This window comes from Miniopterus natalensis, chromosome 6 (assembly GCF_054644295.1).
Source record: "Miniopterus natalensis isolate mMinNat1 chromosome 6, mMinNat1.hap1, whole genome shotgun sequence".
NCBI lineage: Eukaryota > Metazoa > Chordata > Mammalia > Chiroptera > Miniopteridae > Miniopterus > Miniopterus natalensis.
In genome coordinates this window covers 72,310,406-72,322,930 of record NC_142086.1, presented here as the reverse complement: position 1 = coordinate 72,322,930, position 12,525 = coordinate 72,310,406, and the positions used below count along the sequence as shown (strand labels likewise).

Sequence of the window (12,525 nt, the reverse complement as noted above, 5' to 3'; positions counted from 1 at the left end):
AACTACTAATCTTGATACTCTTTTCTTCTCTCTTTAATTCTTCACTTTACAAAACCAGTCTTTTGTCTCTCTTGATAATTATGCTGAGTTCCCTGTGCTTCAGGACAAAATGAAACTTTAAAGATTGTCATGGTAGACATATAACAACAGAGACCTAGTCCAGCCCATTTTCCTTGCAGATAAGTAAACTGAGGCTACCAGAGATTAAGTGATGTATTTTCCAAAGACAGCCAGCAAGGTGAGATTTTTGTGTTAGTAGTTATGTAGGTGTATGAATAACTCGTATGTTATTGAAGGCAGGTCCATGTTTTATACTTAGAGACTTTGTATCTCCCCACTGTGACTGACCTCAATATATAGTAAATAAATATGTATTACTTAATAAATATGAAACGTTTCCCCCCAGATTTTAGGTTTTAATTAATTGACTTGCTGCCTTTTGTAACTCATTAAAGTTCACGCCTCACCTGCCACTGGCTATTCCAGTTACTGCTGCCCAGAACTAAATGGTTTGCTTTTCTTGTTAAAAAAGAAAATTTGGGTCCCTTTTGGCTTAGACACAATCAGAAGGTAAAAGACACGTTAAAGTAAAGTATTACAGACCCATTAGTGGTTTTTTGAGACTTTCTCACAGATATAACCACAAGAATTGTGTGTGTATAGTGGGGGGGATCTTATACCTAAGAGAAAAAAAACACACCCAAAAACGTTTAAGGAGACCAAATTGTGAGTAAACCTTTGAGAGCCCTTAAAAATAGTTTTTAGATTAACTCAAATTAAACACTAAAAATAACACCTAAAGAGAATATTACATTTCAAATAAGTACTCCTGGATACCATTGTGTCAGTCAGGAACCAGTCAGGAATGTGAAACCACTCTAGTTATCTTAATAGAGAGAATTTCATATGGGGGCTTGGTTAAATAGGCTTGACAGGATAATGCCAAAGGGAACAGTGAGATAACAGAGATAGTAAGAGCAAGAATCAGGTACTACTCCTAGGAAAACAAAGGGAAGAGGTTGGGATTATTAGGATTTAGGATTTTAGAGAAGGGCAGATCTGAGACCCAGACCTTCGACCAGAAGGTGTTGCTTGGCTAGCGTTGGTACCTCAGGGGCTTGTGGGAGGGGCTCCACAGAGCTAAGATCTAGACCTTTGAGAAGGGTGTGTGGGATGTATCTGGTTCTGGAAGAATGGGGGAGAAAACCACCTAGAAATTGGAACCAAGTCTACTAAACAGTTACTTCCTTAAGAGGAAAGAGTGGTTACTGGGGCAGCCCTGATAGGAGCAATAAGTAAAGCAGGGTAGCCCTTCTCACTTTCTCGAGCTATTTACTCTCCCTCTAACACCCCTTACTAGCATAACCTTACGGAGCTATCTGGCATAGGGAAAAACGTCATTTGCAAGCTGTAGTGGACTTACGGCTGAGGCGACTGCTTAGAAACTAGCACAGCCATCAATTGCGAATTTCATCCTCTTATACTAGAACCTTTCCATTTCTCTTCTCTGAAGTTTTAGTAATTGTTTATATCCATTGGTTTCACTGTTGTTCAAGAGATAACAGGTAACTTGGATATATAAGATTGTTGATTAGGCCTTTCTCAATCTATGTGCCCTGAGCAAGTATTGTATAAGGTTAGCTAGGTTTTCGTCCATAGTAACTTCATTTATGAATGAATCATAAATACAGAAGCAAACAGGGTTTCAAGAAGAGTTTTGTTTTAAGGTGAGAAGGACTATTACAAGTCCTTTACCCTGCCTTTCAGAAACCATTCCTAAAATATTAGAATGCATCCTTTTAAAGTATTTGACATAAGAGAATTACAACCTTCTTTAACAAACACACTCTCAGCATGCTTTCTTGCAGTTGACCTAAATCTGCTCTTGTGCTTCTTCTTTGTCTGGTAATAGAGATGAAGAATATTTATATTATATTTTATTTTTTAATCTTTGTATAAAACCAGCTTCAGAACTGTGAAGGCCCATATCTTGAATAAATTACTTGCTTTCAAAGATACCATTTTTTTTTAGTTCTCTAATCACGTGTGCAACTAACCTGTGGCCATCGTTCTATCTTTTAGTTAGGCGTCCAGAATTGGGTAAGATCCATTGGCCTTAACTTTTATGTTTTTAAACTTACAGTATGCTGCATTGCTCTTAATCAAAGCAAAAAACTAATAACACATTATTTCTTTTGAGTGGGGATATTATTGAGGTGTGCTGACAATATTTGAGTTTTGTATAAAGTTGGACTGTAGAAGAATGTTTGAAAATCAATAGTTTTATATGTTATAATTTAATTTTTCACTTCACACTTCTCAAATTATTCAGGGTATAATACTTTATTGTACTTTTAATAAACAGTTGCTATTACCTTTTCCAGGACATATAAAGTTCTGAGTGAAAGAACAAAGAAAATTTAATAGTAAAATGGTGTAAAAAAAGATGGGTTAAAATAAGACAGGAGGAGTGAGCTTGTTCTTTACCCATTGGCTAAAATGTCCTTTGTTGTTTCTTTCCCTTTAACATTTCTGAATTTTAGCACTGATATTTTAACTCTGTATAAGTATAGAACGGTAATTGAAAACAACTGTCTATATGTTTTTATTTACTCTACTTTGGCTTTATACAATTTACCAGCATATGTTTTACTAAATCCTTAAAATATTTTAGTCTAAAATCTATAGAAGATATGTATGATTTATGTTTACTTCATATATATATATATATCTTAAAGAATAATAAAATTATAACTGATTCAAATCTTAACATTTAGTTTAAGTAATCTAAACTTAATAAATTTTATCGTCCCTGGGTATTTTTGTATCTTAGGATAATTGGTTTTTTTTCTTATCAGTTCCATTTTACAAAAATAAATGTTATCTGGGCTCTTATAGGAAGAGCATGCTGCTTAAAATCAGGTGTTTAAAATTAAATTGCTGACTGCAAACCTTCTGAAAAAAAAATATACATAGAAGGCTTAGGTTTCTGTGTCCAAGGATGGTGCTCTGGAGGCACATTTAGAAGTTAATTATGACTTGTTTGTCAAGGCCTGCCCAGTGTCCTGAGTGTTCAACTTTAAGAATGAAGTCATGCCCTGGCCGATGTGGCTCATTTGGTTGAGCATCGTCCCAAGAATGGAGAGGCCTATGGTTGGATTCCTGGTCAGGACACATGCCCAGGTTGGGGGCTCAATCCCCAGTAGGGGGCGTGCAGGAGGCAGCTGATAGATGGTTCTCTCTCATCCATGTTTCTCTCCCCCCCTCTCCCTTCTTGTCTCTCTAAAACCAATAAAAAACATGTTAAAAAAAAATAAAGCCATATATCAGCCTATGTCAGGGGAACAAGGCACACGTTCTAGATAATCTTACAGTGCTCAGAAAGCTTGGTAATTACTAAGTTAAACTATCATATTACAGATTGTTTGAATGATCCACTAATAACCAAGTAATCACAACACTCTACATGAGAATCTGGGTTTAGTAACTCATGACTCTTTACAAAAATTATGCTTATATGGTAAATTTTTGCTACCTGTGGAGACATTTAAAATGTTTTGGTGGTTCTTGGAGTGGCATTTCGTGGAGTTTTGAGCTGAGACCTCAGTTATTAGAAAAATAATATACTTCTGGTTGGCTGCTTTAGAGGCAACAATGTTGATTGAGTAGAGTGAATGAATGAATGATATAAAACAGAAACAGAATTCAGTAGAAAAAATTGTGGCCTTTCCATTCTTTTTCTTCCAACAAAGTTATGACCTTAAAAAGAGATACCATACCTACTGATCCTTTTAAGTGAAAAGGAAAAGATATAAAATCCTTTTCAATATTTTGTTATTTTACTACTTCCACTGTGACTTTATCTTCAGGGTATACCCATATATTTCCACCAAAGATTTTTCTTATCAGTGGGCTCTGCCTTCTAGATTGTCCTTAAGTTTAGCTTAGTTGAATGTCCCGGGAAGCTGTCAGTTTGGTGTCTTTGCAGCTACCCTTGATTATTTTCTAATGACCACAGTTATCTTTTTAATAATGTGTCAATGTGATGACCAAGATTTGAGAAATTGATTATTATGAAGATTAAGAAAAACATTTGGAATCCACAGAGTTAATGAAATAAATTCTGATTACCTAAAATTAATACAAGAACTAGTGTAGTATCACAGTGAAAAGTTAACTTTCCTATTTAATATTTGAGAGTATTTTAATAGAATCTAAAAGCATTTAAGTTTCTACAAACCATTAATTTTGGCATTCTTTTCATTATAAATGTCATATGTTGAGAAAAATCAGTATTAAAATTTAGCTTCGAAGAATTCATGAAGAGAATTATAATGAAATCTTGATATATGATATACAAAAGACAAATCCCTAATCATTTCTTTTTATGCAAATGAATTTGATTTAGACATAATTCCCCAACATCACCATGAATTTCCATCTGTGTAACCCTGATGTTCTTAAGCAGTCTGCAGTTACCTCATGCTCTAGGCTATATTCACTCTGCCTGTATGGAAACTGTGACTGTCTTAACACTTCAAATGATGATATGAATAACAATTGTTTGTTGATTTTATTCTCTATCTCTCTGGATAACCTGCTGTCTGCAAAGGCTGAATAAGTGGCAGATAGCTTTTGTCATCTCTTATCCAAGCTGTACACTTGTAAGGAAGAGCAGGGATAATCGCCTCAATCTAATTAGGGGTTAAAAGAGGCCATGACTGTGATGTGGCAGTGAGACACCTTACTGTAGCAATCCTGTTTGCATTCGAAAAATAAGGTTGTCATATTGATTATTCAAATAGGCTTGTATTGGCTAAGACTCAATGCCTTGTATTGCAGCTGAAGCAGTTGAAGATCTCAGCTATTCACAGTAGACCTGTGCTATAGCATATATTATATTGTGGCTTGTTTGCTAATTTGGGGTTTTAAGAATGAAGACAGAGTTTAATCAGGTGATTTTAAAGTTAAACTGATTTTCAGAAATAAAATTTCCCTTCCACCTGTGATAGCAGAGATTATGTGAATTTTGAATAAATGAAGACCCAATGTCATTTTAGGTCTCTCACTGAAGATATTATGTATAAATAGAAAAGCATTATTTAGAACCATTTTGGTCTTTTGATGATACATGTTTTGATGGTAAAGTAAAAAGGTAATTGACATTAGCCAAAAGGATGTAGCTTATAGGTAGAGGCTGATATTTGCCTTTCCTTCTCTTTTCCTGTTTCTCTCCCCACATCTCTTCAATCTGTTCTCCTTTTCCTCACTTGAATATTCTGGACTTTGGATATGTTCTTGGAACAGAAATATAATTATAGCAGCAAATAGAAACAAGTTTGAAAAATTCTTGTACGAATCTTTAATCACCCTCAAATGTCCTAGTTAACTGTAAGTCATGCTAACTTTCTATGCATGGTGGCTTATTTTTTGATGTACATATCAAATAGCTGTAGATACTTGATACTTTTTATGAAACTTCCATAATAGAAGCAATTTTAAAATGAAAAGTTAATGTAATAGTCTCCTACAGTAGTCCAGTTATTTGTCTTTTGCTTTCTCCTTTTGAGCATCATTATGGTTCATAGAGTTTTTATTCAGCATGTTTCAAGGAGTTATTATTTTGTTTCTCAAATTGTAGCAAGTTTGATCAGTAGGAACCTCTTCAGATTGGCTTCTGTGTCCTTTCTACATGGCCCTGTTAGTTTTAAAATGAATCTTTTCATTCTTGCCTTGTCTCAGATTGAACGTATTTTGTCCCAGAGTCTGAAATCAACCACTTATCCAAATAACTCTGGCTTTCTTTTAGTCAGGAATGGTATTTAGAAATCAAAATACGTTGGTAGTGTTGCTACAGGATGTCACTGCTTTACTTCAAAGGACTGTACTAGAAACATACTGTTTTGTTTAATCTAAAATGTGATCAGTTGTAATTTTATGTACTACTAAGAAAGAAAATATCACTGCCAATTAATTTTAAGGCACTCTCAAATGCAAGATATATCCTCATTATAGATATGTTAAAATAGAATACAAAATGTGCATCTTAGAATCAGTGAAATATAGTGTACTAAATCACAAGTTCATATTAATATTTTACACTGAAATTTAATATTACAGTATTTTTACTTAAGGTTTAATTTATACATGTACTTTTTCTCTTTCAGTGAAGATGTTCCTAATAACATTATGATAATTACTTACTTGCTATATTGTATGGTGTGAATGAAATGCTTTTAAAAATAATGTTCTTTAGTTTATAAAAAATTGATACAAAAAGTATAAATAGAACTTTAGCAGAGACTCCAGCACTAAATTAGAAAAATAAACCAGGAGTTAAGTATGGCTTATTCTAGGAATACAAACGTAATTCAGTATCTGAAATTTGTGAATATAATTATATATAGTAATAGGTCAAAAGAGTTTTCTACCTTTCATTTAGTTTTGATAATATAATTTAGAGTTTAAAATCTAGACTATCATTAGATGGTTTTTAAAATATGAGGTAAGTTTTTCTCTAGGTATAATTTATGTACAGTAAAATACACAGATCTTATGTATGGAATTCAGTAATTTTTTTTCATGTCCATATACATTTGTATTTTTCAGAAAAAAGCAACTTATACTCTCAAAGATGCTAAATTAACGAGGACCATTAAGCTTCCAACACACTGAAAAGCAACATTATTTTGCATGTCCACAGAGTATACATTTGTCTTCACAAATGTGGCAAAGTGTACCCTAACAGTTAGGACTTTTTCACCAAATCATAGACATAGATATGGAAATCATCATCAAATTTGATGAAGTACACAGAGGGTTTGGCTTCCACTTGGTGAATGACTATGCCGATCTGTTTGGAGCCATCTTCTTTGGTATATTCCACATGTTTGCCTATCAGGCCATCTACAACTCCTCCTGTTTCCCTCTCTGCTGGAGGAGACTCACTGGACTCTGGCATGATACGGAGGTCTCCTTCTTTATAGTCATCTAGAAGCTGGTACATATACAAGACAGGATCTTTCTCATAGGTAATATAAAACCAGGCTTTCATGATTGGTGCTTGCGCTAAGACCATCCCTCTCCATTCATCCTTAGAACCATGCTCACCCTCAAACATATGTTCCACAGCTTTACCAATTATGGTATTTGCAAAGTTTGCATCAGTGACTTGAGATGATGCCACCCTGTCAGAAAGAATTTTAAGAGACAAAACTCTTTCATCTCTGTGAAGTTCCAGTCCATAGACACAGTCAATTCCATCATATTTCACCAGATAAAGAGAGGGATTTATAGGCACCTGATCCAGAATGGTTCCTTTCCACTGGGTGATGGGCTCATCACCTTCCTTCCATCCGTGTGAAATTCTGCAGCCCACGATATTCCTGCGGGGCTGGGATGGTCTGCCTCTCTGTTTCTTTTGGAAAGTTCTTTTCTTTGTCATGTTTGCAGACCCAGTGGCACGTTCCACTGGTGCCCTGGTTTGTATCCCTTCGGCTTGTGCTTTGGAGGTCTTCATGCCAAAGGCCTTGCCTGCCTGCCGTCCAAGTCCACCTCCTGAGATCACGGGCCTCACGCACCCAAATTGGACTCCTCGCTTCTGCCTTTGCTGTGAGCCTGTGTGGAAGGAGAATTAGGGGGTGGCAAGTCGGAAGCTTGCAAGAGCTGGTTAGAGAAGATCCGTAGACAAGGAATGTATCTAGGAGCACGGCCGGGCTGTGTCTCCAGCACTGTGCTCCCAGGCCCTCTGCCTCCCGGTGGGCTACAGAGGCCCCTCTGCCACATTGGGATCCTACCAGCAGCTACTGTAGCAGCATTCTCCTCCCTTTTTCTCATACGAATAAGCTCTTAGTTTTTTGTCTGTAAAGAGGCCTCCCCTTCCTGCTATACACTGCACAGGCAGCCTTTCTTGCCTAGAAAAAGAGCCTAGGCTTCTCCTCCCCGTTCCAAAATTCATACCTGTGTCACCTGGAATTCAGTAAGTTTTAACAGATACATTCATTTGTGTAACCCACAGCCCATGCCTTTCAAGAATTTCCTTGTGCTCCTTGGCAGTCCATCCCTTCCCCCAGCCTCTAGAATCAACCACTGTTCCAATTTCATTTACAATAGCTTAGTTCTAGAACTTCGTATAAATGTTCTGGCTTCTTTTGCTTAGTATGTTTTTGAGATTTGTCCATGTCATCGTATGTATTAGTAGTTTGTTTGCTTTATTGGTGACTATAATTCCATTGTATGAATGTATCAGATTTTGTTCTATTGAATATATTTGGGTTGTTTTTATTTTGGAACTATTATGAGTAAAGCTGCCATGGACTTTCTCATACAAGTCTTGGTGAAACATATGTTTTCATTTCTCTTGGGTAGATACCTATCAGAGAGATTCTGGCTTTTGAGACTGTTTTGAAGGACTATATGTTTTCATTTCTTTTGGGCAAATACCTGCAGTGGAATAGGTGGATTGCATGATAGGTGTATATTTAACTGCTAAGTGGTTTTGCACAGTTGTTGTAGTTTACATTTTCATAAACAGCATATGTACCTGCAAGAAGTTTCAGTTGTTGCACATCTTTGCCAACATTTGGTGTTATCAGGCCTTTGAATTCCAACTATTCTAATGGATTTGAAGTGCCATCTTGTGAATTGTAACTAGCATTTTTCTTATGACTAATGATGTTGAATAACTTTTATGTGTTTATTGGCCACTTGTATATTTTCCCTTGAAGAGTATTTGTTCAAGCCTTTTATCCATTTAAAAAAATATATTATTTAACTTTTTATTATTGAGTTGTTGGAATTTCTTATATATTCTGGGTTCATTTACATATTCTGGTTCCTTTATCGGATATGTCATGAATATTTTCTCCTAGTCTGTGGCTTGCACCTATTTATTTCTTAACAATGTTTTTAGATAAATAGTAGTTTTATAATTTAAAGTCCTATTTGTCAATTTTTGTTGTTTAGTACCTGGACCTTTTTCTTACATGTAAAAGCTAGACTCACCTTATCAAGGTCCACAGAAGCCCTTGTTGGTACTTCAGAATTGCATTGAATTTCAGCAGTGTTTTAGATCTGTTTGGTGGGAATTCATATCTGTAAGGTATTATATTTTACCATCCATGGACATGGTATACCTCTTTATTTAGGACTTTAAAAATGTATCAATAAAACAATATTTTTTTCTTTTATAACAGTTTGAAAATATTTTGTTGAATTTATGCCTATCTAGCTTATATTTATTGTATTTTATTGCTGTATCTTTGTCTTGTTTTGGATTTGAATGGGAATTCTGCTAATATTTTTTCATTGAGTATAATTGTATTCTTGGTTTTTGGTAGTTAACATTTCTTGTTTAGCAGGGTTTCCTTATAGTCCTAGTTTAATAAGCTATTTCAGAAATAATTTATTTACATAATTTTTATCAAAATATTTTCTATATCAAAATTATTTTATTGTTTTTCTCTATTAATCTAGGAATGTGGTAAATAATATTAACTGGTTTTCTATTATTAATCTGTCCCTGTATTTCTGAGATGAACTAACTTACTCATGATGTATGTTCCCAGAAGTGGAATTGCTGGATCATGCATTCAGTTATTTTTTTCTTGTTGTTGTTTTGTCAAAATATTAAAAACTCTCTCTCAAATAAAAATGTTTATGGAAATTTAAACAGAGCAAAAAATATTTATTTAGTATAATTGAAAAACATCAAGAATTAAAGTGCCTAATTTCTTTTTTAAAAATTACGTTATATTCCTTTCTAAGTTTGGATCATTTTCCAGCACTTAATTCTTTGCAATTTCAGAGTTGTGAAATGTCTCTCAGAGTTCCTTTAAAGTGAAAGTTTTTGCTAATGTAACTTATCTGGGACATCTTTAGCCTGTCCTCCTTTATGCTGATAATTTCTCCTGCCCTCAGTTTCTCTGGCCTCTCACATGGTGGCCCTGTGGTCATATCCAGCCTCAGCTATGTCCTAATCACATCCAAGTTCAAGTCCAGTGTCATCACTTTTTTTTTGCAGTTTCATCTTAGGCAGTCCCTCTTTTGATTATCCATTTTTAAGGGTAGACAGAGAGACAGTATAACTACACGTTTTGCTTTCTGAATGTGACCTTCATAACAGATACATACCAAACAATTGCCAACAGGCTCTGAAAGAATATTAGTTACTGGTTGATGCACATTTATTATTTATATAGTGATTGCTGATTCAACAGGCAGCAGAAAACTTTGTATGTCATGCAGTTAATAGTTAAAACTGTAGTAACTGAAAGTTGAACCACATATTTGGGCTACAGGTATTATTTAACTAAACCATTATAATAGAAATTTGTGTATACTAGAACCATGCAAAGTAAGTTTCTCTCTCGAAACATCTGGTGGAAGACATTTTTAAGCTAACCATGATCTCAGATTGAATAGAAATTCAGAGAGTTGAACCTGACATTTTGCAACTGCCTTTGCCTTATTGCCATTTGCAAATCTAGAAAAGGCTAAAGAGAGGCTTATCTACACTTTTGACAGATATACAAGGCTAGGGGGGCAAATATTTGAGTTCAAAGTTCACTGAGGCTGAAATTTTGATAATTCCCTTCCCAGCAATTTGGAGTGGGACCCTGAAGAAGCCAGTAAAATTTAACTAGAAATAATTAAGCCCTTGCAACTCCACTTTGAGCTATCTTATTTGTCTACAATAATCTCAGTTCCTAAAATTGGATTAAAGTGATTTCAGATTAATGGACCCTCCTCCCCTTAAGTACCGGAAGAAGATATTATACATCCAGTTATTTCCACAGATGATTTTGCAAAAAAAATATGTAGCTCAGAATCTGAGATAATTAGGTTAATGTAGAGAGACCTGACAACATAAAGGAGACCAGAAGAAGCAACCAGTAATAGACCAGACAAGTGATGGCTCCAGATATTGGTATTACTAGGTATTATTTAGCTGAGGAGTCCAGCTTCCAGTTGAAAATCCCTGTTGTATGGACTTAATGTGTCCCCCCAAAACCCATTTGTTGAAGCCCCAATCCCCAGTGTGATAGCATATGGAAGTTGGAGCATTTGAAAGATAGGTAGATTTACATGAAGTCAAAAGGCTAGAGCCCCCGTGATAGAATTAGTGCCTTTATATGAGGAAGAGACCAGAGCTTTCACTTTCTTTGCCATGTGAGGACACAGACAGAAGATGGCCATCTGTGAACCAGGAAGCAGGATATCACCAGACATCAAATCTGCCAGTACCTTTTATAAAAATTATTATTGAGGTATAATTGACATATAATGTTACATTAGTTTCAGGTGTACAACATGATTTTATATTTGGATACACTAACAGATCATCACCACAATAAGTCTAGTTAATTACCATCTGTCACCATACAAAGTTACAAAAAATTTTTTTTCTTGTGATGAGAACTTTTAAGGTTTCTTTTCTTTTTTAAATATATCTTTACTGATCTCAAAGAGAAGAAAGGACAGGGAGAGAGAGAGATAGAAATATCAATGATGAGAGAGTCACTGATCGGCTGCCTCCTGCACGCCCCCCCTACTGGGGATCAAGCTCACAACCTGGTCATGTGCCCGGACTGGGAATCGAACCCTGATCCCCTGGATCCTGGGTCGACGCTCAGTCGCTGAACCACGCCTGGCCGGGCAAGGTTTATTTTCTTAACTTTCAAATATGCAGTACAATATTTTTCACTATAGTCACCATGCTGTACGTTACATCTTCTTGAGTTATTTATTTTATAACTGGAAGTTTGTACCTCCTGACCTCCTTCATCCATTCCACCCACCTCCTCTATCATGTGGATGTTGTTACGCTTGATGTTGTCCCAAAGGTTCTTAGACTTTCCTCATTTCTTTTAATTCTCTTTTCTTTTTGATGCTCTGCTTGGGTGCTTACTGCTATCTTGTTCTCTAATTCACTGATTTGATCCTCTGTTTTATCTAACCTGCTGTTTATTCTTCATTTCAGATATTGTATTCATCTGACTGGTTGTTGTTGTTTTTTTTATGGTTTCTATTTCATTCTAATGCTTACTGTCTCTTCGTTTAAATTTTCACTGAGATCATCCATTCTTCCCCTAAGGTGATTGCTTTCATTCCATCCATTTCATTTAATTCATTTGGGGGGAATTTGTCTTGTTCTTTGTTTGGGCATTTTTCTTTGTCTCCTCATTTTATCTCTGTGTATTAGGTAGATCTCCTTTTACTCCCAAACTTGTTATACTGGCTTTATGATGAAAGCATCTTATTCAGCTTAGTGGCAAAATCTTGCAGATCACTTGAGCTTCATGCCCCAGGAATGTTTTTTGTGGGTTATATGCACACCATGTTATAGTTTTATCTTGAATGCTCTTGCCCTTTCGTAGGTGGAGTTAACCTTTCAGGCTGGGTGACTATAAGGGTAAACCTCCATCACCATGTATGAGACTCTGTTCAGATGTCCCCCCCCCCCCCCCCCCCCCCCCGAGGCAGAGTTGTTTCCAGCAGCGTCTGGTGCCTACCAGAATCCCCCTT

At 35.7% G+C, this 12,525-nt stretch overlaps 2 protein-coding genes across 3 annotated transcripts in view; one reads left to right on the top strand and one right to left on the bottom strand.

Moving 5' to 3' along the window:
- Positions 1–12,525, top strand: part of RSRC1 (arginine and serine rich coiled-coil 1) — a 282,043-nt gene that overhangs the window by 95,053 nt on the left and 174,465 nt on the right. The window lies entirely within an intron of this gene.
- Positions 6,749–7,519, bottom strand: LOC107539293 (spindlin-2-like). 2 transcript variants are annotated; one of them, XM_087817921.1, is made up of 2 exons: positions 7,301–7,519; positions 6,749–6,997 (listed from the first exon to the last, which is right to left on the bottom strand). In XM_087817921.1, the coding sequence occupies exons 1-2, from the start codon at positions 7,517–7,519 to the stop codon at positions 6,749–6,751; spliced, it is 468 nt and encodes a 155-aa protein (XP_087674047.1). The 2 variants fall into 2 exon arrangements, with proteins under 2 accessions (XP_087674047.1, XP_016071216.2); XM_016215730.2 differs by having other exon boundaries at positions 6,749–7,519.

Coding starts and splice junctions, on each gene's coding strand:
- LOC107539293 (XM_016215730.2), bottom strand. CDS start 7,519: ATGAAGACCTCCAAAGCACAAGCCGAAGGGATACAAACCAGGGCACCA.